At 36.1% G+C, this 27,376-nt stretch overlaps 1 protein-coding gene and 1 long non-coding RNA gene across 6 annotated transcripts; one reads left to right on the top strand and one right to left on the bottom strand.

Annotated features, from left to right (window-relative positions):
* The first annotated feature begins 350 nt into the window (after nt 1-350).
* Nucleotides 351-22,780, top strand: LOC115450735 (solute carrier family 52, riboflavin transporter, member 3-B). Of its 5 annotated transcripts, XM_030178829.2 has the most exons (4): nt 352-667; nt 3,519-3,551; nt 21,180-22,275; nt 22,562-22,780. In XM_030178829.2, the coding sequence occupies exons 3-4, from the start codon at nt 21,241-21,243 to the stop codon at nt 22,760-22,762; spliced, it is 1,236 nt and encodes a 411-aa protein (XP_030034689.2). In that variant the 5' UTR covers nt 352-667; nt 3,519-3,551; nt 21,180-21,240; the 3' UTR covers nt 22,763-22,780. The 5 variants fall into 5 exon arrangements, with proteins under 5 accessions (XP_030034687.2, XP_030034689.2, XP_030034686.2 ...); XM_030178827.2 differs by lacking the exon at nt 3,519-3,551 and having other exon boundaries at nt 351-667; XM_030178826.2 differs by lacking the exons at nt 352-667; nt 3,519-3,551 and adding an exon at nt 14,178-14,332.
* LOC119190425 lies at nt 2,100-26,116 on the bottom strand. Its single transcript, XR_005112919.1, has 3 exons — nt 26,040-26,116; nt 23,139-23,222; nt 2,100-2,483 (listed from the first exon to the last, which is right to left on the bottom strand). It is a non-coding gene; the product is annotated as an uncharacterized LOC119190425 (long non-coding RNA).
* Between the last annotated feature and the right edge of the window lie 1,260 nt (nt 26,117-27,376).

Genomic DNA, 27,376 nt, shown 5'->3' on the forward strand with positions numbered 1-27,376 from the left:
TACAACTTGAAGGTTTAAAAAAGTTAAACCACCTTAGAAAAACCAAATTTACGAAAATAGCTTGGCGAAAGGTACACTCATTTTTTAAAGAGAGATGATACTAGAGACATAAACAAATTTGTTAATTCCGGGTTCTTATTATATATTCTCGTAAAATATAGAGCAAAAGCAACGTTTATATACTTTTTAATTATATAAAAAATAAATATACATGTCCACCTATTAAACGTTGCCATAGACGTATATTTTACTTACTCTATTTTTTCCTGACAGACAGCTTTGGCAGTTTGGCTCTCAGACTTTGGCTTTTGCCTGACGGTTCACTATTTGACAGTTGACATTTGACAATTGACAGTAGCAGTAGGACTTTGAACAGCATTGACAGCGGACGTCGAACGTCGCGCATTATGACAAATTCGTAACACTTATGTTATTTATTTTAAATATTTATTATGTACAGATGTCTATAAGACTAACTAATTATTAAGTATTGTTATGCGCGAAATCGATTTTCTCGTGTATAGTGAAATTTTAATGTCGAGCGATGTAAATGGGGTTTAGTGCAAATTAAATATACTTCACCAAAAGCAAGTGTACGAGAATATTACAAGATTCTGAAGATAAAAGTTCACGTGCCTTCGCCAAACACAATGGTAGACGTTGCAAGGTCAGTTGATTTATTTGATTTTTAATAAACATAATGCTTGTATCTGTATAGGCACTGACCTACATCTAATTTAAAAATAATATTATGATAAGCATTCATTAAGACATTATGCATAGTTTTTTAATTTGTCACAGGATCATAATAAGCTAAATTATATGTTCTATAATACTCTTTACACTTCCTTCCTTCTATTGTATAATATGTGTAGTATTAGTAAGTGAATGTTGGAACCAAAGTTACTTTGACTGCCTAGTTAAATCTTATTATGAGTGTCATAATTATGCCACCTGTGCAAAAGTCATTAAAATGCATAAATAAATTTAATATGAAGATATTTAGTTAATTACAATTAATTATTTTCCTGTAATGTATATTTAATCTAAATGTAGTGAAATTGTTATGCAATCAGTGTTCAATAATATCAAAGTAATTTTCTGAATTCTTTGATGAATGTGTAATGTTAAGAATTCTTCCAATATTTTTAAACACAGTTAGTCAGAACACTCTCTTACTGACCTCACTAACACTAACAACCTTGTCTGAGTGTACCATGATAATTAAAAATAAATTAGAACTGATTTTTTCAAACTAGTAATTGTCCAGTATTGAAAATTCAACCATTCAATTTAATATATTCTTAACACATACACATAAATTTATTTCTTTCTGATCCTGTCTTAAACTTTAATTCCGAATCATATACTCTTCGGTGCATACAATGTGCTTAAAAAGTGGTACAATATTTTCTTTATATATTGGTATACATATAGATCAACATATTAAATGGTAAATAATTCTTATTCAATACTACACTGACATGACCTTCACTGTGACACAATGTTATCAACATTCTGTTTGGATATACATTTTGTATGGTTTATTAGTAAATTGTTGTGAATGCGTGGGGTTTTTCTCTATGTTAATTATATGAACCTGTATGGGGGATGAATGATTAATTAATATGGTCTTTGTTTGCTTCTTTGGGAGACTATGGATGCCAAAAACTTGCATCAAACTTGCATAAAAAAAACAAATATCTAGTTTAAATTAAAAGGATAATTTTAAACTGGTTGCATAATATGGCGCGCTTTCAGTGTCGCAGTCAAGTGACTGTGTACATGGCAAGGACAAGGGAAAATACAGTATGTAATTTATAGGGAATAAAATCATTGCCCCACCGCTGTCCGCGCAATGACTTCCGTCTAATTTAAATGCACTCCAAAGCAGATACACTGGTTGTATATGTGGCAACTGTCAAATCTGCTTATTTCTCTAAGCTATATGTATATCTGTATCTCGCCACGCAAGCTACCTGTCGCTCTCATACGAGCATACACGTGTATATAAACCTAACCTAACCGCGCCCTAAATTCGAATATGCGACTCGATTACTAACGCCAACCGACCACGATCGGTTAGCGCTGTTCAGGACCACCATGACGCCGCGTCGGTGCCCGGTGTATTGCGACGTGGCGTAGCAAGATGGTCCAGCAAGTGACGCGTATAATACGTCAAAAGCGTAAACGCGATATCAAATACACTTTGATGGCCACAGTCCAATAACTGATCTTATACAACCAAATAAATAGGATAGTACTTTAATGTTTATTTAAATTAAAATAATGGCGGTAACCTCAGACATATAGCAGCTAAATTATGATAAATGAAGGATGCTATTATACAAAATACTATGTATTGATTATGAAATAATACTTCCGTATTCCTTAAACTAATCTTACTAATATGTACTTATCCAGTAAATGATGGCGCTTCTTGCTGTCTATCAAACAAGATGGGTGATCCTCCAACCGAAGATCTAGAACGAATTATTATATAATTATTCTATTTTACCTTAACCATTAGTAGTTGAAGCCATTGCGCGCTTGTTTTCCGTCCGACAGTTATGGGACTCCTATTAAAGAGAACATTATAGTCCCGATACTACAGATAATAACTATTAACGAAAACGTCAAAACATAATATTGAATTAAAATCTTTTATTTCCTTACACAGAAACAATGACGTAAAATTGCAAATTTCGTGAAAGTGACTCAGATTCGAGAAATCTCGAGGCGATTTTATCGAATACGGTGCAGTGGCGTTATTCAGTGCGGTTTGGCGTCAGACGTCGCATCGTCGGAGTTTAACGTCGACCATCCTACTGCTTTGAAGTGTTTGTTTATGCCGGCAACGTTTAAAACTCGTTACAAAATACACAATTGCTTCAAATTCTTGGGAAATTTATGTAAAGCTAACCTTTATATGGACGCGGATGGAAATGCGTTTATATTTTTAAGAGGCCAGTATATCTGACGTGGAAATTGTGCCTAGATCGCACACAAAACTGTGAATGCAGTACAACAAGTCATTGCCTTTTTTCCGTTGCCCAATCACGCGAGGAGGCCAATCGCCTATCCCCACGTTTGAATTTGCGATTGCTAAGGGCAAGCCTGTGTTTCCGACATTAGGGTTCCTGCAAATTAGTGAACAGTCTAACAAAAAAGATCCCTTGCTTAAGTTTATTAAAATTTACATTGGTCATAAAATTGGGTATTTACCACGAATTTCAGATAAATTACTTTCATAATAGGAGGACAAATGTGCAAAAGTCCTTAGTTAATAAATTGTAAAATATCTACCGTATTAAACTAATGGTTAATTGACCAAAGATATATTAAATTTAAACACCAAACAAAATAAAATATTTCATTATGCGTTGGATCGTTTGCGTTGGGTGAGGCGAAGAACGAATGAGTTGACATAAAAATCTACAGTTAGATAATATATCGGAGTGTAGTGTAGTTTGCATGCCGTGTGCAGTTTGTGCTTGATCACATTTTATGATTTGCAGGTGTACGAAGCTAACCTGAAGGACTGTGGCACAGTATGTAACTGTTCTATGTTACTACTAACTAAATAACATTAAATCATATTCATTTACTAATGGCTTTCTTTTTGGAAACCTGCTTGTCGGTTTTTGTTTGTGTAACAATGATAATAAATCTAACATTTTCACAAGAAAGCGTCACGCATGTGGAACAATTTACCAAGGCAAAACTACTAAACCTATTATGAACAGCAGCTACATTTTACACCTTAAAACTAAATGTATGTATTTATAATCTGGTTATTGATTATAAATATATGGATATATGGTTTGTACATTGCATACAACGTGTGGAATGTATATTACCTTAGGCAGGATCTTGAATGTCCAGTTTTTGAATCTCTGCGCGTCCCTGACGTTTCATTTCTCAAAACCAGGTTTGCAAAATAAATAATGTGTACATCATTCTTATTACAAGTTCCAAGAAAAGGCGTCCCGAAATAGCGTTACGCGTTGCAATAAAAATGAGACCTATACAATATTAATGAGGGTTTTATATGAATTAAAATTAATAATGGCATATGCATATTCAATTCTGAGGAAGACAAATACTGTTACATGCATTTTGCATGACCTGAGAACCCATTCCAAGATTTCCCAGTCCATAACCCATACACGTCGGCGCTAGCCTAAGGACACGATAAACAATATACAAAAACAAAAGAGAAAACGAAGTCAGCTGATACAATTTCTAGATAAGTCTGAACATTTTGCTGGGAATCTTTACGTTTTTAAGGAGAAACGGAAATAAATATATACGCACTTATATTCTGACAGATTGAAGTGAGAGGCCATTGATAGTGCCCGCCGAGTCGATCTCCTACCTAATCTCTATACAAACCTTGATATCATTGTCATCTCTAAATTTAATATTTAATCTACATTTTGTTACATCGTTGGTTGTTTACGATTAAACTAGCTATTTGCGACAAGCCTTTCTCGCTACCTGTGCGGTGCCAATACCATATATTTAAACATTTAGATTAAATTTATCATATTATTCCCACGGGCGTAAATTACGGGTTAAAAAGTAGTCTATGTGTTAATCTGGGACACGGTCTACTTGAGTCCTAAATTGTATAAAAAATATTCAGAGGTTTCTGAATTTAATTCTAATAAATATACAAACATCCAAATTTTTTTTATAAATACCGCATTCATAATATTAGTATTAAATATTCAAGTATTAAGTATGATACTTAAATAGGTAATAAAATATTTATTGAGAAACTTCCTCGTTTTTGACGTCTATTTTTTATTGTTATTGCATTTCACAAATATTGTTTAGACGATTAAGTTATGTCTTATGAAATTAATTAAGGTAATATAAGTTTTATGAGAGGTTTGTTCTTATTTATCACTCTGAGTGGATTGTATGAACGGCTCAAAGTACTTGTTGCGCAGTGATCTTTACTGACGCGCATAATGTGGAGGCATCGATTATTGAACACTTATTGGTTATTTAACCTTTAGAGACCATGGTTCATCTGTGAATTGAAGAATTAAAATGTCATTGGATGTAATCTATCGCTTCATCGTTCGAGACATAGTTTCGACGGTTCAATGCACTGAATTTATAATATCTCTAATTGGGTCCACAGGAGTGACGTCAGTACACCGTGTGTGTCAGAGTTGCAAGACCGACCTGGTATAGTAATCCTTTCATTATTTAATATTTTTATGATGTAACGAATTATATGAATTTCATAAGCATCCAAACGAGCACTTAAGTCATAGGGAACTTTACATTAGGTCATATAAGTCAGAAAATACTTTTCCTGGCCTGTCATTGTTTGGAACTGATGCGTATCGGAAGCGGTTCCTTCCGAAGCCGGTATTCATTCACGTCGTGATTGTGCGTCATCGAGGTAAACTGGTGTAAAGTCCATGCCGCTTACGTCACACGGTTAAACAGCTCCGTGCTCCCCGCGCCGTAGATGAAATTTATCAAGTATCAAGTAAAAGGGAGTCTATAATATTTTAAACTTCTAAAATAGTTTTTTTAAAAAGGCACGGTTAAAAATATTTATGGTATGTATAAAGTGTCTATTTTTGGTTTGGACCTGGCGCTCTGTAACAGATGGTAGGCACAATGCTATCGAAATGCACAGGGTAACTAGAATGATACCGGGCTGCATTACTTACTACATGTTAATCGGCTTTCTATGAGTCTCTATCAAAGTAATTTCACGGTGTGTGTGGTTTTAGTATAGTTCGAGTGCCGCACTAGTTGCACTGCGTGGCTGTATGTCGGCTTTACTTTAACTAATTCATTTGATTCCGAACCAATTGTCTCAATTGATGCGTCTCATATTTCAATCGTTTAACTACATAGTAAATTGAAAATGGCGCACGCTTTACGATGGAGAGAATTGATGTTCTTTATAGAAAATTAATTTGCAATGAACAACCTAAAGTCGTGTTTAGAGTGTGAAAACTATAAGAAAACGTTGATGGAGACCAATGGTTTTTTACATTGATAAAACAAACAAAATCTGATAATAACGTGCAAAATTGCTTTTTTATAAATTTGCACGTAAAGCTTATTTGTAGAGAATAAAATATATTTTTCCTCAAAGACCTCCAAGTTTAAACAGCACCATTCATTTTTTATAGTATAATATAATTATTTTACCACCCGCCAAACGACATTTTCTTTGATACGTAGGTCTTCTTGTTGTTAATTATTTTGCGTCAAAAAAGAACTCCACACCACGCGCCGCCACCGTTATAAAAATGTTAGCTTTATTTGTGTCAATGTGTGCGTGCAGTGATACCTACCAGACGAATGAGAAGACCCTAATTTTTGTCCTAAATTATTTATCTACGGTAGTAAGTATAATATTTAATGTATTTTTTTTTCTTATTTTGTTAATTTCTCAAATACGTACATTTTGAGTATGAGGGTCATGTGAAGATCTATGAGAAACAATTTAATATGACTATAAAAAGAGTGACAATCCAAACACCTACGAAAATTTATTTTGCTTTCAAATCAACTGAAGTTAATTTATCAATTACGTAGGAGAGTGGATATTATTATATAGAATGACAAGTTATTATGTATCACACTTCTTTTAGCCGACAACCAATGACTAAATCTCTTTACAATTTTTTTTTACAAAACTAACAAACACAATCAAAATAATTATTGAATATAATTTCCACAACGCGAGACCTTTTATACAGGGAAAATTACCTATTCAATACATGGTAACCCAGCCGGTCGTCGCTGAGGTTTTGTGTTTCAACATTTTTAGGAATAATAATATAAAAAGTGTCGGTTTTGTTATTTATGCCTATCGTCCCTGTGATAAGGGATCCTTTGGCAGTTTTTACGCTATCTTTTCGTAATATTTCAAGATGGATTTTTTTTCTCGACGTGATTTCGTAATCACGTTGCTACGGGTGACGTGAGTCGTGACAACCGAACTCGTCGCTGAGGTTTTGCGTTCCAAATAGAACTGGCATGAATAATTCATATCAAGGTATAAAAAAGTTACAGTTTTGTATCGTGCCTGTGGTAATGGATAGGTACTCGTGACTTGTATACCGTTTTAAGATATTTGTAAGGTAATATGAGATAGCCTTTTTTTTAATTGACGTCATTTCGCAGTTACCCGCTCGCGCCACGTTATTGAGGCAGGTCGCTACAGAGTACGGAATTATGTAAGTGCGCGTGACACGTACTTTATATTCTACAAGATAACACATGGTCATCTTTTTTTAGTTCGTGTTTTCGACTATTGAGTTTATACGTCGGGAGAAAAATAAAATACTAACCGCGATAGAATCCGATAATTAGTTTAATTTCAATATTAAGTTTATGTTTTTAGTTCTATCAATAATGTTAAGTACGATAGTTATACGCCACTACGTCTTATGACCTACAAAATAATCGATATCTAAGCGTTGACAGCGTTGCTTAAGCCTAATATAATACACCTACGGTTATAAAATCTGATTCGACAATAATCCTTGACTGTGTTGACTGTGCGTTTGCGTGCAATCGGCATGACTTGACATAAAGCGTGTGTTGAAAAGAATCAATTTTTTTGACTATTCATTATTCCTGCAAGTGATTTTTGTGGATTCTGATAATAATGATATCTTATGTTTATGCGAATGTTAGATATTAAAGTTAAACAATTTTTCGGGCACGAAGGATGCAAAGTCATCGAAACGTCGGGAGAAAATGTAAGTATAAAAACCGCGATAAAATATGAATATAATGCTATTATGTGTGCCATCCATGTTAGCCCAAGAGCAATAAACTTTCATTAACCGAAGTAAATAATAGAATGGGGGGTTTTATGGTAAAGCCGGCATATAGTTGGAAAAACCAGACAGCGGGATATTTCTTATGTTTTACCTACTCTTGTATTTAAGTGTCCTTTTTAATAATAATAATAATAAACCATTTATTACAGAAATTAAACATTCCATAGTATACAATTAATATGAAGTAGTTAGAAACAATAGCATTTATAACTGCTATGTTAGTTCATGATGCATTGTGTATTTCTTCGCAATGACAAATACTTAATATATAATAATAATAATATCATCAACCCTGTATTATATACTTGCCCACTGCTGAGCACGGGCCTCTTCTACTACTGAGAGGGATTAGGCTTTAATCCACCACGCTGGCCTAGTGCGGGTTGGTAGACACACGTTCGAAATTCCTATAGAGAACTTCTCAGATGTGCAGGTTTCCTCACGATGTTTTCCTTCACCGTTAAAGCGAACGATAAATTCACAAAGAATACACACATGATTTTTAGAAAAGTCAGTGTGATGGCTGCAAATCCGCCAGAGTTTGAGTATGTGAACATCTGGGAAGCACTACAGATACGAGCCAGGCCTATCAGCATCCTAATTCAATGTTATATTGGATCCGTAGAACTTTGATGGCTTTCTAGTAATTTGTCCAAAGGCTAATAGTATAGAATACCTAAAGGAAAGTTTTAAACAAACTTCAGACGTGTGGGGACTAAACCTTTGGAAAAGCATAATACACCGACCCACCAACGCTTGTCGCTCCTTCTATATATCTATATTATCAGGTTTTCGATAACAATATGATCAAGATATTAAACTGACTGACACGATTTAAGATACTATCATACAATAATAATATCCAAAAATAATAACCTCACTTTTATTTGCGTTGTATCTCAAACCATTCCATTCATATCACCTACAAGTCTTTATCAACTTCCTAATACTTGCTATTGATGTGTTAAACATCGCTAAGTCTTCTGCGTAGCTAATGTTATTAAAAGCGACCCCATCTATGAAACAAAAAGATGCGTATTGCTGAGTCCTCAAATTAGATCTCTGTTAAAAGTATAAGTTTTTTTATAATTTTACGTGTAAAAAGGAATTAAGTAGTGTCTCTTTTATGCAACCAAATAGGGTATTGGTATTTCCATAATATTTGTTTTCATGATAGGTAAGTATTCGTCTGGATAGGTACTCCGTCATTGCCTACTTATACTAGGCATGAATTTCCAAACGCCTTTGTAGAGACAGTGTTATTGGGTCTCACGGTGACGAGGGACATGCAGTGTCATGCAGTAATATTTTGCGAATTGCTGAAGTTCTGGTTGGCTTAGCTATTGTTTTGTTAAATAATAAAATAAAGCCTTTGAATTTGGCATCGCATTGCCGCGCTGGCGTCGATAATAAGCGGACAGGGTCAACACCGCATCATCACACAAAAAGAAGCCGCAACACTCAGAGGAGGCGTGTAAGGTGAAGGAGAGACTTTTTTGTCCTGTTAAGTGCAACAATGCTTTAGACACAGTCTTAAAATAGAAAAAGAAGTGCAACAACCAGGCACGTGTAGAAAAATTGCGAACAGTTACAAACCGCAGTTTAAAACGCACCATAAGCAAAACTAGTAGTCCTACCGCGGTATTCATATCGCACGTTGTGCGGTTTGTATGTGTGAAGTACTGATTACAATTATGTTATATTTAATATTCATATGTCCAATGGCATATGTAAGACTTAGTCACCCACTTAGGGGTTGAATTTTTGAAATTCCTGGTAGTCATGAAGGTGAGCGCATACATTCCATTAGGAATTGGTCTGTAAATTTCTATTACAAATTATGTTATAATGTGGTACCCGCCACCAACATCCTTGGCTTAAGAGCGTTTACGTGCCGCGCGTGAAGTCAACTATAGGTAATTCTTCGCAAAATTCACTCACACAGAGCCGTTGCGTAGCTGTGTGCGTAGAGTTAGCGCGTCGGCTATCTTTATAGTCAGACCAACCAATTTTGATCTTTTCGCTTTAATTATCTAATTGGCATGTAACTTATGATTTATGAATTTATGATAAATGAAGAATTCTATTATTAAATATATAAGAATTCATCATGAAATAGTTTATATATATCATTTTGTAATTATAAAAAAAAAATAAACATTTTTAACAAATTTTAACGGCAATTTTACAAATTGTTATTTTCACTTTTTAAATGCAAATGCTTAAAAATCAGACAATAAATCAGGAAAATTACTCCGTAATCAGACAATAAATCAGGAAAATTACTGTGCTACGATGTTTATAATGGACCACATAATTACTCCATAGATCTGCAGTTTTTAATATTTAGCGTATTGAAAGTTTAAATTAAGTCATTAGAAATTACATATTGGAATTTATATTTTGACTCAGAAGGTGTATGTAATGCGATGTCATTTTTAGGTGTATAACTAAAAAGTGAGAAATAAAAGACTTCTTTTTTCGGGAGTTGGTTATATTTTTTTGGATAGTTTTTTTTTTAATAGGTATTGCTTCTCAGTGACATCGATCATCAATCGATCGATTGTACATCCATGTATAACAATTTACCAGTTTTATATCCATAGTTTTGCATAATATTTGCGACACACGACGAAGCAAAATAGTTGGTTCTGTACTATTTTTGACCAACAGCAGTCAGCTTTGACTGTAAGTATGGGAATACCGTCTTTTACATCGCCACAGGCAACATCTTTATCAGTTTCTTCCCTAGCGGCCTCTTGCATCCTGTCCTCTGCAGCTAATTTCAATCATTTAGCTAACTCGTCGTAACATTTCATGTAAACATTTTGCGTTAATATTGGTAAATCTATGGAAGCTAACTGTTCGTTTAAATTTGATCTACCAACTTCAGTCATCATAGCTCCATTCACAGTTCCACGATATACGTCCATACTATCAGTATATCTCTTAGCGCTTAAATAGCTTAAATTCCATATTGCACATATTACACTTCATTAAAAATGTTGACTGCAAGCAAACATTCTCTTTCAATAGTTGTAAATGTTCGATACTACAACCTGTTGCTCTGTTGTGGTTATTGAGTGTTTTAATTTGATCCAAAAAATATTGAAAATCTATAATTTTGCGGCTTTTAATAACCTTATTTATTTTGAGTGTAATATCAGGCACGAGTACCTAAAAATTAAAAAAAATATAGAATATACTATTATTGTTATCGAAGTTTACGCAAACACTACATACTTAAGTAAAACTGCATATGGATCTAGACGCGTTTAATTTATACAAGTATAATGACGCCGAAACCTGCACAGGGTTAAACGTCAGGATAAAATTATATGTAAAATTGATGTGAGCGTGTAAACCTAAACTAGCCCAAATAGTTAAGAAGATAGGTATACTAACTACTACTAGTAGTTTTATTCACTAGCCACATAAATTACCAAATCCCTTATTTCTAAGGTTCAAAGAGGAGAAAGATATAGGATTCCGTCTCTCGTCACTTGAATTTTCTTAACAGTGCGCATCAGTGAACACAAAACCTTGTTATTTGAAAGTAAGCGTACCTATGCATTATGCAAAAAAATCAGCCAAGTGCGAGTGGGACTCGCGCAATGGGTATTTGGCGAGTTGTAAACGTTTTGACAACGGGACGGCAAAGTGATTCTATAAGGCTAAGAACTCACGAAGCGGTTTTTACTCGCGCCCGCCGTGGTTGAGAAACGGCTGTTTTATTTCCAAACTCATGACGACCGGAGATCTGTGCGATTTCTAACCACTGCGGTTCCGATTATGTCCTGCAAACTTGGCGAGCGATTATCGCAAGGCGGGCGGTTACAAGATGGACAGTTAACGGTCAGTTGAGTTCCAGAACGCCATGGACACATATCAGAAACGATCACGATGGAGGAAAATGGCGTCAGATTTCTGTAACCACCCCTCCCCTACCGACTACTGCAGTCGCCCACCTACTAACCACAGAGCGCGCTGGTGCTGGTGCTAGGTCACATTCGAAACAAGTCTCTACCTCAGTATAAAAAAGTCGTAAGTCCTAGGAAATTAACACAACTTAAGTCACTTCTCCGTGAGTGAGTGATGTCGCCACGCGCCAACACTTTGTCTGCCAGTTATCAGTATTTGTTCAGCTCACCGCGCTGGTGGCTGCTCTATTTTTTCGTAAACAAGCTTTGGAATGATTTATGACATTGTTACGGTGTCCACAGTCTGTTAATTATGAGGCATGCTTATTGAATTTGAAGTTATGTAAATAAACTAGCTATTTGGTCGTGGCTTTGCTCGCGTGAAAAGCTTTTCCTGTTGCACTAAAACACTAGCGATTCATAGCACCAATGTTTTGTCGTCGGCCTCATCTATATAAAAATGTGAGTCATTATGTCCCATTGGGGCAAATCAGCGGTATAAAAACAAGCCTATGCATTAATTCGAGACATGGCCTAACTGTGTGCTAAATTTTATACATATCCGTTCAACAGTTTCTGCGTTTACTAGTAACAAGTTTCGAAATATTTTAACAAAATTTCGCATATAAAATTAAGCAAAAAGTTAGATAATTCTCTAATGAAAGGAAGTCCTGGCCTTACACTAAGATCATAATTTTGTGTTGTAACGGCTTGGGAACTCTCTCACAATAGACCTAAAAAAAATTACAGATCATAAGAATGTTCGCTGCCTTGAACGACCTTGATCGGTAGCAAATATTTGCGACTCTCACACATGTCTCCGCGCAACCTCTGCAAGGATTGTGTTTGATCACACTGAAGTTGACAACGGTAGCGGGACATAGTTAGTTGTAAAGCTCCTATTAAATGTAGGCCGAGTACCGAGTGTTTCTTGTAATTAGAATATGCATTAATATCTATTATCGCTTTAGACATAATATACAACATACAAATAAAACTGCCATTCTACCCTTCCGGGATACTGCATATAGGCAGATGCATTTAAAGATAGTGCGATAATTGCAATCAAAAATATTTTATAAGGTACAAATGTTATAAAATATTTTTGACCCAAAATAAATGCAAATCAGTCTTGCGGTGTGTGTACACAGGCGCTGTAATATCGATTGGTGTTATCTACGAATTCGACAGCAGAATTTACGTAGGTGTGCAGAGACAAATAATCGATAGTTGGTGAGTTATCTTGTAATGTACAATTTGCTGTAACAATACAGTTGTCACCAAATAAAGGAATGACCAGTCTCAGCCCCTTTAACTCCTCCCCCCTCCCCCCTATACATTTATCACTCCATAAGAACAACGTTCATAATTTTTAAGTCGTTACAAAATTAGCCCGGCCTTGATTGGCACCAGATAAAAAGAAGACTCCTCAGGTGAGTGAGCTGTGAGTGGCGTACAATCACCTGTAATTGTTAGATTGCATCTTTTTATATAAAACAAACAATTATATTTTATACAACAACAAAACCTTCTATATTATTTTTTTGTTTTAGTTTAATATACCAAAGATGTCACGCTGGTGAATCCACGCATAAATTGTTCTCGAACCTCTGAGAACATAGACCCTCTTGATCCCACCAGGTTATCCAAACATTAAACTTATAAGTAATATCTAAAATTTTGCCATTGTATAGTCGATAATATTGGCGGCTGGTCGTAGTATACATCTAGTGTCAAACTAAGTACCTCATCATACTATGCTTTTTTGGCATGGACAGGCACTACTGTAGCCTCAGAAGAAGCCTGGGAAAAGGCTCATAATATCAACTGGATATGGACTTGAAAAGACATTGGTGACGTGGACATAAAATATTACAAATGTTGAATATTTGCCATTTTAACTTTGTAAGCGTAACGTAAGAATTGGTCGTTTCTGTAGATATAACTGTTTCTTCACGGAAATATATGCAAATTATATTTATCTACTGGTACATTATGGTGTGCCGATGAATAGTAGCTACTGTTTTGGAACGGCGTACAATGTCGCGTGAGGTCGCGCCGATAACCCCGCGCAGAATAGACCTCGTGTACTTAATTTGACATAAATCATTACAGACCACAAACACTCCGATTGTGTAATGTTATTACAACTCCTGTTGGGAACCTTCATCAGCAATGGCAACTTAATACATATCTTTGAATATTGGAAACGTAATAAAATCACTGGGTTAACACAATGAAAATGACGTACATGATTTTTTCCCAAATAACTTTCGAGAAATCGCTATTTGATTTTCGCGTTGAAATCTATCACACCAATATCTATGCAGTATTACAGTAATATAGATACGAAATTCACTTAGCACTATTTCGAAGTCCTAGAGCGCTCACTCCGTCCACAGAAGTATTAAATAAGTGTCACCCTACGCATCGCAATATGTGGAAGTTGTTTAAATTAGTCCGTTCTCGGAGACGTCGCAGATCAAATAAGATAGAGCGCGCGTCGCGAGCACGGCGCTTCACCAGTCTACCATTGTCTGTGTCGGTCCACGCCTGCTCCATCTGCGGCCTCCAAATGTACGTATTATCAATATTATTAAAAACAACTTCACACTTAATGTATAGAGTAATTAAACGATTCGGTGTTTCACGGTCAATATCAGCTTTCCATAGCCATTTGTGTTATCGGTTAGAATTACCGCGGCTGCGAGGACAAGTCCACCGTGAAACGAGAGTCTGCAGAGACCGAGATTAATGCGGAGCCCATAGTCTGTCTAGGGTTTGGGCGTTGTGTTTCTGACATCCATGATTGTATCACCGGGTTTTGTCCGGCTGTTGGTTGTTATTTCTTTAGCAGTACCCTAGGTTGAACATAACGGTGCACCCAAATGCATGTAGCATCGGCATACACCCGGGTTTGCCTAAGATGCGTATTTCGGGAGTACGAACACGCAATAGTTTTGTGGTCTGTTTTGTACTTATTCTATTATTATTTACCTGTGCTTTTTTCTTCTATCTGTGAGATAGAAGTGAAAAGCGCAAGTCTGTTTTGATCTGTCGCCTATAAGCGTTCTAACTTGTTATTTGTAGTGTGCGGTGGAACGATATATTGTGAGAAATAGTTGTGAACATTTAATTGTCTGCTATATGTACCTTTTCAGGTTTTCATTCCATCACTTAGATACTACCTATTGAAGAGGTATTTCAAAGGGGCCTATCTAATAAGTAGAGAAATTTTTTGTTAGGTTTTGATGTGGTAGATTGAAGTATAAGTATTACGTGGCTATGATTGTAGTATGTGCTAGATATCTATAGGTATAGACTCGTTTAGTACATTGGGCGACAACAAGCTTGACGAGCTCTGGGTGCACAGGCTGATGAATGCACCAGCTACCTACTTCTTTAAAATTTATAGATGATGTGTAAACTTAAACAGGAAAAAAAATAAGTGTTTATTTAATTTATAAAGTATTCAAATGTTTGCAATATATTAAATTTTATATTGTAGAGTTGGCTTAATTAGACACGGGATTAATTTTAAATTCAATAACTGATATCTGATAAAACTTATAGTTAACGAACTTACTTAATTGATTTAACGATTATGCCTTAATATTACGTAAGGCGTAAATTAAGATTTTTTTCGGGCTTTTAGAACTACTTATACTTAGGGAGAGCTCATGAGTTCTCATTACGATTTTTGAAGTCAGCTTTAGATAATTTTATTAAGAAATTTCTAATGATTTGTTATGCTGAAATATGAAAGTGAGAATAATAATAAGTAAACGTCTATTTTTTTAATGAATAGGAAGTTGCGTTATGATCGCTTCAGACTGTTTTCAACTAGCTGGACTCTAGGAATCGTGGGTGCGTTAGTGCAAATTATTTTTAAGGAAAACAAATAGCAATTATAGACAATAAGAAATCCTACGCGTTGAATTTCTGACAATCTCATGATGGAAAAAACAAAACTGCCACTTCATGTCTATTTTGTTAGATACAGAAGTAAGTGGCATTACCAGTGGGTCGAACCAACTAGGCACACAGGCGACTGTGACTAACCGTATGTATAATTGAAAACAGTGAATTAAATTACATCTTGTACACTATAGTTTTCGGTATGGTTCTAAGTGGAGATCAGTATATATACAATTAAAAAAACCATAGATATGCATAAAGATAAGCATAGTAGAATCTTTCAAATATGCATGAAAACGTCAAAATATGCAACATTAATTAATGAAAGGAACTCACTACGTTGTTTTACCTTAGAATTAGCGTACAATCTATTTATAATCAATAAACGATTTTTTTATGAGTTAATAAGGAAAGCAGATTGGCTTGATGGCACTATAAAATGTAGGTATTGCGAAGGCATCTCTCTTACGCTCAGATCTCTGGTTCGAACTCCGGCTCGGGGAAAGTGACGTCGGTTTTTTTTTATACACTTGGCTACTATGCTGATTGCTGTCGCATATTATTGTCTATGGCAAAGTTCACTCACCCCATTAATATGATTATTTACTTATATTTCAAATGCTGAGTTGTTCTTAGCTTAGCTACTTCAATGAGCTTAGTCGGCAACGATGCAACGTATCATTTTAGTTATTATTTGTTATCATAACGAAGATAAGTAATGTAATATCGCCTTATGTACCGACAATATACTCCAACCCATGATTTATGCATTATAAACAAAATCCTGCAAAAATGGCCGAAATATGCAAATGCATATAAACCTGTCTCCAGAGATAAATCAGCTGCAAAACTATTTAAATATTTTTATGTTTGGCAAGGTCAGTGACCTGATAACGTTATCTAATATTATTTATGTCGCGCCAATCACCTGTCAGATCAACACAATATAATACCTTTACTATTGTAAGTCCAAAGTGTAGACAGAGATCCAAAGAGCGCTTGCTGTTATTATTATGTATGTTTCTACGATGAAATTAAGGAGAGCCTATTTGGGCAAAGAATCTACACTTTTCTACATAGTTTACGATATCTAAGAGTCCGTTTGCGTAGATTCTATTACGTTGTTTATTCCCGTAGCTAAGTTGCAGCGTACGAACACTTGTTCCGCTTTGAAATATATTGTTGTATGGACTACTGGCTACAGGACTTTAGGAGACTTAAAGTCTCAGGACGACGAGCGAATTCCGTAGTTTTGTAGTTCTTAACAATTGAAATGTCTTAGTGATGATGCTACTGATTAAACAGTCTTGCCGAATATACAGCGAACCTCTTGGCGACGTCATTTTGTTGTGTAAAATACTGAACGAAACCCACACGTCAATTTGTTAAAAGATAGATCATTATCTGTAATTTATTAAGCTCTTGAGGCCGTAGCCAAGGGCCATTCTACAATCGTTAACGTTAACGTTACGTACAAAAATGACATATCGTAGCGTTCGGCTTATCGATAGTATATTGCATTCCCATATTTTTTAGTTTTCCATTAACGTTAACGATTGTCAAAAGAGATCTTCGCTAGGAGCTGTGTGTCCGACATTTAGCGTTAAAGTCTCATCTAAATCTGTAGGTATCTTAAACGCAGGCTACATCGCACAACTACAACACAACATGGATTTAGTTACATGTGACAATTATAGCGCCACACATGCGGGTGCCTTTGATGCGGGCGCGTCGCAGATTGCAATATTTATCCAATACTTATAAGTGACATTTCATAATATCTGAGCATTAAAATTGTTTGGGTCAGCTAAATTTCAATATGATACGCCTTGACATCTGTAACAGTTCTGTACAAGTAGTTTTTTTCTAAAAATGGAACCGGTATTTTAAATATTAAGTAAATGTTAGTACCTACCTAACACAAAAAAATTATATGTATTTTTTTATACCTACGAGCCTATGATACTTTCAACATTATATTGTAATAAAATAGTTAGTATATTATAATTTATATATAAAATTATTAAATAGTTTATACTGATTGCGCCAATGTATTGGACTAAGGCGTTACTAGACCCTCTCAGTAGTAGAGGAGACCCATGTGCGTCAGTGAGCGAGAATATATAGAATACAAAACTAGTGTTAGAAAGAGTGAAAGTAACAAAGTATAGATTATATTTTTTTTAGCTATAAAATTAAATTGCAAAATGCATTTGTATTAAATTATATATACCAAGATAAAAATAACATGAAATCGTTCCGGCATTGAATGTTTATTGTTTGCAGTAAATTGTTTCAAAATTAAATTTTTAGTAACCTACTTGTATTGCTGAGGTGTCGAGTTCCAATGGCCAGTTGCCAGTTACAGCAGGCACTAGGCATCGGCACTTTCGTCACGTGTTGTTAAATACCCGCTCTATATAGAATACGAGAGGTTAAATAAATGAATTACCTGTTCATTTATAAACTTGTCTCAAATTTAGATCTTAAGTTGTTTAAAATATATGACTGTGTGATGATTAAACAAACTAATCGGGGCGGAGTAAACAAAGCTTACTATTACGCTTAAAAGTAGGTAGGTGGGTATTCAGGCTTCATGTTGTCCAGCAGAATGCACTAAGAGATTTTATTTTTTATTCCCTATTTCTGTCCCGTAAGGGCAAGGTGCAAGCACAAGGGTGGAACTGGACAAGATGCCTTTCTACAATTGTTACCGCTGATGTTATGTCTAAGAATTACAGATGCTATTGATAGATTTATTGCTTGGATATGTCATTCTTATATATTTTCTCTAATTGCTATTGTCGTTAATAATTGTAGAAAACGGTCTTGCCTATGGCCCCTCTCATATTTCAGTTTAGAGGACACTGTTGCCATTTAGTATTGAGGCATTATGACATAAAAATGAATGTCCCAGAGCAATGAGAGCAATGCAATGCTATGTGTATCGAAGTTCGCGCTGATATTGCTAATGTGTGTGGGCAGTCATGGCGCATTTGAAGCTATGGACATGCAATATCTATTCATATCTTTATTCAGTTAAGTATGTAAACAAAAGTTCCTGCCTGCATCATATATGTCGGAGTGAAACTGTTTACTTGGTTATTTTTTTACATGAGCGGTAAAGTTTCACTGGTCTATATTTATTTTCCAGACAGTTATTCAATTATTGAAACACTTGTTTACTTCAAAAACAATTTACTGTATAGCAACACTAGCGGAATACACAATTTGCTCGGTTCGAGCGTGAAACAAAACTGCTGAATGTATTGTAACTAATAGCTATACACGAATATTTCATACAAGTTGGTTAACCATAAATTCAGTCGGTTTGCTGTAGCTTACAATTCATGTTTTTTATCCCGGAAACGTAATTGTCAGTCGGACTGAGCTACAAGCTCAATTTAAAATAAAATAAATAATTTTATTATCAGATTACAGTTTTTCTTTATTATAGACATTAAGTGTAGAGAACAGTTCATAAATTGTAACTGATTACTGAATCCTCCGTCCCCGTATTTTTATCTATTTCTATGTGGGTTTACGAAATGCGGTGAAAACTCGTTATTCAAATACGAGCTATCTGTTGTTCCACATATGTATGTCCTCTACCAGCGCGTATTTGTAATGCTAGGTACACTGTAACATTATGTCGCAAGAAGTTTAGGTTAATTGTCTAAGGCTTAATTTTTTTTCGTAATCTCCGCTCCTCATTTATTTGTATAAAGGTATAGTATAAACAAGGGTACAGTTTTGTGAATGGAATTAAAAGGCTTGTTGGGCCGTGGTACCATTTTCTAATAGAGAGTTCTTTGGTTTGTGCGGATAGAACCTAATTTTAATTGACTCTACATTCACCTCATATTTATTCAGATTTATAAAGATCCGTTTGGTAATTAGTATTATCTGTGTTGAGGGCTGAGCACTTATGATGAGATGACTCACTTGACTATGACGTCCTTTTATTATTTAAACTAATAATTCTTATGTTTATTTTTAGTTTCTAAAATTATATTAAGATTTTAAATATTCATGAAAACGCCAATAAATTGGTATCACAATAGCGAGTTATTTTGTTTAAAGTTAATACATTTTTCTTATTGTGGTTAATAACAGATGTACAGTATAGTATAACATACATACATAATCTTTATTGTCGGCGCGAAGTGAGTCCCATATTTGATCTAACTAACTTCAGACCAGCGAAGTAATGTGTTACAATGAATCCTTCAGTGAAGTATAGTGGCGTGTTGGCAGGTGCTCGTGTCGTCTGCGCTAATTGTACAACAACAATTACGTGGCGTTCAGTTTGCATCTTCTGTCCTAACGGAGGTTTCGAATATTTATATTTTACGCAGTTAATTATTACCTACTTAAATTGTTATAATTGCAGTGTATCATAGCAAGTGAATTTATTTACTTCTATTATGTAGCACTTGGTTAGTGCCTTATTTCTTGTAAGGTAAACGAGACCTACATTACTGTTCCAGTTTGACTAAATGTTTTAGTTGTAACTAAGTACGATTTAATATAATGTTTTGAAATCGTATAAAGATGTAAACGAAAATGACTTAATAAACCGTGACGTAACTTGTTGAGTAATAAAATTTATAGTGTTTAAGTAAACACGCGTTTAGTTCGAACTTTATTACTGTATACTAGGAATGCCCCGCAGCTTGTCGCAATTTACCGCTGATTATACACCGGATTTTATCAACAACGTAGATTATACTACAGCAGACACTTGCATGCAACTAACGATAATTATGGTTATCAGGTCACGTACTGATTGTCTTAGACTGATTACAGTTGCCGTCAGTCACCTGGCATCAATCACACCGGACACACTCTTAATCTGGGCTATAAAACCAAGTTTAACTTGTGTAGGATGTTTGAAAGCTTCTTGGAAGAAAAATATGTATAGATTTACGAAAATAAAAATGTATTACTTATACTGCTGTCAGACCGTAATGACGATAAACGATTAGTAGGCACAGTGTAACTGATGTAAATGGTTTAAAAGAACAGAGTGGAACTCCAAGAGCTGCAGGTAGAGTTTGTTACGCGCTGTGCCAAACCAATAAGACCAGTAAGACAGCGCATAAAACTGATATTATTTCGTACTAAGTGTATTATAAATATTTTAATATAATTGGCTACCAATTAATACAACAATTGACTACCAATAACCTACTGCAGTTGTGCAGGCACACAAGACCTTGGATGATCTCCCACCAGTCACTAAATGACAGAACAAAATACTATTATCTAAAACAGTTGTTTTGATACGTACTGTGTGTTAACCGCTTTCTCATTTCACTATCTAAAATAATTGTAATAAACTAGATAAATAATTACTTATACATATGTACATGCATGGGACACGAATGAGAAAAATAGAATGGTATACGATATAGAATTCAGGGCTTTCAATATTATATATTATATTATTATTATTTTTCCTTCCTGAGTGCAGAATAATACAATTTAGTTTTCCTTTTTCTAGGTTAAACGAAGACAAAGAAGCGTCGCTGTGTCTAGCCAAAGAAGAAGGCATCAACATCAGGATGCGCGGCGCGCAGCGGCGGGTGCTGCTCGACGTGCTGATGATGTGCTGGGGCATGGGCACGTGGCTCGGCGTCAACGGCATCTACGTGCAGTTGCCGTTACTGGTGGAGCGTCTGCCCGAGGGCTGGGCGCTGCCCTCCTCCATGGTGCTGGCCGTGCAGCTTGCCAACGTGGGCCTGCTCGTCTACGGCTTCCTGCAGCGGCTACGGCCGAATTCCTTAGATTCTTATTACATATATGGACTTTTGACGTTAGGTACACTCGCCTTGGTACTTAACGCGTTCCTGTACGATCAAACTTCTGTGATAGGCGCCTCCGAGCGCTCCATGGCGTTCCTAACGCTAACGTTCTTCGCGGCGCTGGTGGGCTGCACCAGCTCGGTGTTGTTCTACCCGTACTTAAGACATTTCCGTGACGTGTATCTTGCCACATATTTCGTAGGCGAAGGTCTCAGTGGCTTCATACCTAGTATATTAGCGTTAATACAGGGTATCGGCGGCGAGCCCGAGTGCTTACCTGTCGAGAACTCTACACTTATAGTGCCGCACTACCCGCCCTCGCGGTTTGACTCCACGGCATTCTTGTTGATGTTAGGCGCGCTGTCCGCCGTGAGTTTGGTTAGTTTCATCACTATCAATAAGTACAAAGGGTTCAACTCGGAGAGGGTGACGATGGCGGCGGCAGCCAAGGATGAAGAAGCGACTACGGAGTGGCCCGAGCTCTTGGCACCGCAGTGGGTGATCGTGCTGGCGCTAATGGCGGTGCTGAACGCGCTGCACAACGGCGTATTGCCCTCCATCCAGTCTTACTCCTGCATGCCATACGGCACGCAGGCGTACCACCTAGCGGTGACGCTGAGCGCTATGGCGAACCCTGCCGCGTGCCTGGCGGGTGTTTGGCTGCGTCCGATAGCTATCAAGGCGCTGGTGGCCATGTTGAGTATGACCTCCGTGCCTCTCCTGTACATTCTGGCGACAGCGCTGCTCAGCCCTGCTCCGCCGCTCTACAGCAGCGTCCTCGGCGAAGCTTTAGTTGTAAGTTATCCATTCAATTTGAATATCCATATCCCCATTAATTGCCTATGGGTTGCCGATCTTTATGAATACGATGCGAATAATTATAATGGTGGTATTACTTTTTTTTATCTCAACAATCTTTCTGCGCACATAAACCAGAACAGCCTAAGTGTCTCTTCACGTTAACTTTGTCCAAGCTGAATAATTCATAAGTAGACAGAGATCTGGCTACAACCTGGCTTTACCACTTATGATTCAATACCTCCCCATGAGGATGAGGATTCTATTTGTTTGTATCTTGCAGGTGATATCGTGGGTGGTAGTGAGCGGCACGGTGTCGTACGCGCGCATGTGGGTGTACGCGTGGGCGCGGCGTGGTGGCGCGCGCGGCATGTGGGCGTGCGGCGCGGCGACACAGTTCGGCTCGGCCGCCGGCTCCGCGCTGCTGTTCTTGCTCGTCAACTACACCGCGCTCTTCACTCAGCCAGACGTCTGTCCCACGTAGAATATACTGACCAGTTTATACGCTGTTTTATTTTACACCGTTTTATAGCATTATCTAGTTCACGTATAACTACAGAAGAGGAAGATGGATGTCTATTGATACGCCGAATGTATAATTCTCATCCATGGTTCTATTGCTATTTTGAGCATAAATTCCATTAAGGGTGAACGTTCTTGTTTTTTTCGAGAGTAACAATTCGAACAAATTTTAATTATTCTTTCTAGAGAAGTAAATAGGTTTTCTGACAAGGAAAACTACCACTGGGTTATACTGAATATAACGAACATAGCGCCCGCCCGTGTCAAGAGACGGATCGTGAATTTGTTTTGGAGTTTTCGATTTGAAAAATACATGATCAAGAATGATAGGTACATACCTGATAGTTATTAGATTTGCATCCCTGTCGACAGTAGTCAACAATGTAGATAAACCGTAAGCGAACATTTTAGATCTGTAATTCCTGAAATAGGAGAATTCTATTATAGGTTAGCTACCATTTAGAAAGTTTCAAATTTTTTGGTAAACAGAAAAAGCTATTCCTTCAGCAATATTATTTAGTAAACTTTTCTTATATGAGCGTGGAGTCCTCGTTGCACCTAATGGTAGTCGGGTCCAGATAGAGTGTTAACTGACGAGAGGCTTTTATCCCTCGCCAGGCGGCACAATTATTACGCCAGCCTGTTCAAAACGGGATATACACAGCCTGAACCAGGAACGGAATGTTAGTATGCAGTGTCTGACACCGTGTGGTAGCTATTCGGGTGGACACAGATATCACCATCAGCAAAACAATAACAAAGCCAACTTATGACAAACATTATTTTCAGAATTAAAGCCTGTATTAATAGGGTCATTGGCATAAAGATAACACTATCTCTACATTTAATGATTAGGTTACATAATTCTTGCTTCTCTTACATTGTGACAGGGCACATCGATATAATAATAAATGTTTTAGTGTGTAAAGTTGATTACTATACGACAATGTTGTATGATGTGTGTGAAGTGTGATTTACAAATAGCGTGGTGTCTTGCGCTCGTCAACCTAAGATATTAGGTGTTATCTTAAAACAGCCATAGCATCAGCAACTATGGTGTTCTTGAAACCTTATTTATTATTCTGTTTATCAGTGCTGCCAACCATTATATATTTTTAAATTCTGTTAACTTAGGTACGTAAGAAATTCTGTCAAAAATCTATTAAACAGTTTAGGTTTCCCGTCAAAATAATCGTTTAAAATATTTCTAGGAACTAAATAGCTTATCTATAGCCACTCTACACGAAATTCATGTTTGTACTACCTACTGTTTCGTAAACTAACTTGTTTAATAAACTATAATTAAATATCATTAATCTCCATGACAAAAAGAAACACCAATTAAAGTTAAGTTACGCACCACAGCACCAGAACATTTTAGGACAACTGATTAATTAAAGTACTAGTGTAGTTATAATATAAATCTCTCAAAAAAATCGTTCGCCGTGAGACCATATTGTTTCTCGTTTTCAGTTCACCCATCCTGCCCTACCTGGTGGTAAATCCGTCAAGTTGGCAACGTTCGTGCTTGCTCATTGCCATCTGTTTAGCGGCAGGAATATTAGATATACCTAGTTATGTATACAATGGATGTAGTGATTACTGTTAATGAGATTCCGAAAAAATATTCGCCAATAGCAGGTTTATAGATCAATTTTGATAGAGGAAATATATACATTACATTACTGGAGCTAAATGGGGGGAGCTGGCAGTAAATACTTAAAGTAGAGGTACCTATTAGGTAAGGTTTTCAAGGCGAAAATGTGCCAAGATACATCTTTAAACTCAACATACAATACAATCTAAACCGAAGCAAAATATGGAAACGATTTGAGAGACGGTTCCGTTTAGAAATGTTTTTCTTGTTGTGAGTAGACAGGTATGCACCGACCTACTTTATTTGTGAAAATGAAACAGATAGGTAATTTTATGAAATATCTATTGTTGTTATCGGACTTACGTATATCGAGACGGATGATTTACACATTACCTAGATATTAAGAACCTATATGATTCGATAGTATACAGAGTGTCCCAGAAAGTAGTGTCAAGCGGAAGTCCAGAGATAGAGCACTCCTTAGGGTATCTGAATCACGCCCTTGTATGTTCCGCGATTTTTCATAGTTTTCGAGTTATGAAAATTTTTCAGAATTTGAGAATTTCCGATTTCAACGATTAAATGCTTTCTTTTTAAAAAAGTAGAAGACTTATTCGAGATTTTTTTATTGCAACAAAATTTTCATTAGTTGTACTTTTTTGCTAAAAACAATCAGCTTCGTAACTTTAATGAAAATTATGAAAATGATGGTGTAAAGTGAAAAACTTATGTTCTATGAATTATCACTTAAATTTTCTTCTTTAAATTTAAAAACTTAAACAGGTGATTTCGTGGTTCTAAGGTAGATCAAAAACTTCTCCAGACTCTCAACTTATATATTCATTAAAAAAACATAGCCCTTCATAGGGGCTATTTTGGTTAAAATCAGCCTTAAAACACAGCGAGGAAAGGGGAAAATTCTTAAAATTTGCCATAATATTACAATTATTTTTTTTCACTTCTAAGATTAATTTTATTTATTTATTTATTTATTTATTAAAAGGAACAACTCACAAAACATACATCGATACCTGATTAATACAAAGTTTCAAACAAAAAGCTAAATGTTGTTTCAATTACGAGTCGTCACAGCATGCACATAATACAAAATGAGTGAAAGGATAAGACAGGGTAAGGGGGGGGGGGATAGATAATTATAATTACAATACCAGACGGATTAATAACTAAACCATACAGACACAAGCGCGATAACTAACGCTAGCTTACTCTAGAGAATTAGTTTGTAAACTAACCGAAAATGACTGCAAGAAAGCTATAAGTTAAATATTTGGCATATTCTTGCGTTTAAGTTCAATTAATTTTGCATGGTTCGTTCTCGTGGTTTAAGGGTTGTAAAAGTAGGTGCAACTCTTTTACGTACAATAACAATGGGCCGACGGGATAAGAGACCGAATTATTGAAATCGGAAATTCTCAAAAATTCAGAAAAATGTTCATAATTCGAAAACTATGAAAAATCGCGGAACATACATGGGGGTGATTCAGATACCCCAAGAGATGCTCTATCTCTGGACTTCCACTTGACACTACTTTCTGGGACACCCTGTATCTATAGTGAAGGTAAGTAGTTGTCGATTATGACGATATATTTTTGCAAAATTTAGTAAAGATTTGGAACATACCTCCAAACAACACTCGTGTGCGGACGACCACGTGTATCAACCAACTAAGTAATTGATAAAGAATATCAGAGCGCTTACATACCAGTTTCATAATTTGATTAATTATTCTGATTAGATGACTTGAAATACATTTTGTGTTGCAAAGATTAAATAATTTTAATTTACTGTCAATTACGTAGAATATATCGTCCCTGTAATTTAAATTCCCCTATGTTTGTTTAGGAGCCACATGCCTCTAAACGGAACAGTAGCTTGCATACCCGTTAACAGCATGTAGGAGTAATTGGCACTGTCTTGTTACGTATGCAAGTTACTTGCATGCAATTTTCCTTCTGCATGCCTGGATTTGCAAGTACATGGTAAACCCATAATATGCTATAGCATATTATAACAAAACAATAATATTTTATGCAAGCAGGTTAACATACTTGAAATGACTACTTAATATAATAAGTATATATTTGATTGGCAGATACAGGCATGCCAGTCAACATATACATATAACAGTAAGTGGCATGAGCAAGGAGGTGTTTACAGGTGTGCTACAGGCATGTGTATCTCCGCCTTATGTTATGCTCTTTGGCTATGCACGATTTAACGCCAAAATGCATTCCAAATCGTACTTTCTTAAAATAAAAATTACAATTGCAATTAACACATCACTTTCTTTTTATCTCGTAAAAGTACACAAAGTAACTTTTATCCCGGTTATGGCCTTTCATAAATTCCTAGTTATGTAAAAGTATAATAAGAGTATCTAAAGTGCACCTCCTATTTTAGTTTATAGATCTTAGTTGGTTTTAGTAATGGCTCGCTTAAAACATTCTACTGGCACGGTTTGGTGTGTTGCTGTCATCAGGTGTAGTCTCAGTTAATTTAGAGACGTCAAGCCTATACGTTCATGGTCGTAGTAAAAGTGGCTATCCACGCTGCGGTGGGACTCTGTAGATTGTTGTCACATTACATTATAGTTGGGTTTAGAATACAAGAGAATAACTTATCCTAATGTTGTCGTGCCAAGATTTAAGATAAATTTATATAGATATAATGGTAAAGACAGTATTATATAAAGCTGTAGAGTTTGTTTTTCTCAAGCACTACCCAACGGATTTCAATGTTTGGTATGGTGATAGTTTGAGTTTCTGGGAAGGACATAGGCTACTTTCCATCCCGGGATAATATACGGGGGACTTTTATCCCTGAAAAGTCTTTCACGCGGGCGAAGTCACAACAGCCAGTATTAGGTACTATAAGCTGGTATTAATTAAAATTTTAATCTATTAGCACACCGCAACGCTGTCCGCGGCTTACTTTATCCGTCGTGAGTACCGACGTGA

Source organism: Manduca sexta, chromosome 24 (assembly GCF_014839805.1).
Source record: "Manduca sexta isolate Smith_Timp_Sample1 chromosome 24, JHU_Msex_v1.0, whole genome shotgun sequence".
In the NCBI taxonomy this organism is placed as follows: Eukaryota; Metazoa; Arthropoda; class Insecta; order Lepidoptera; family Sphingidae; genus Manduca; species Manduca sexta.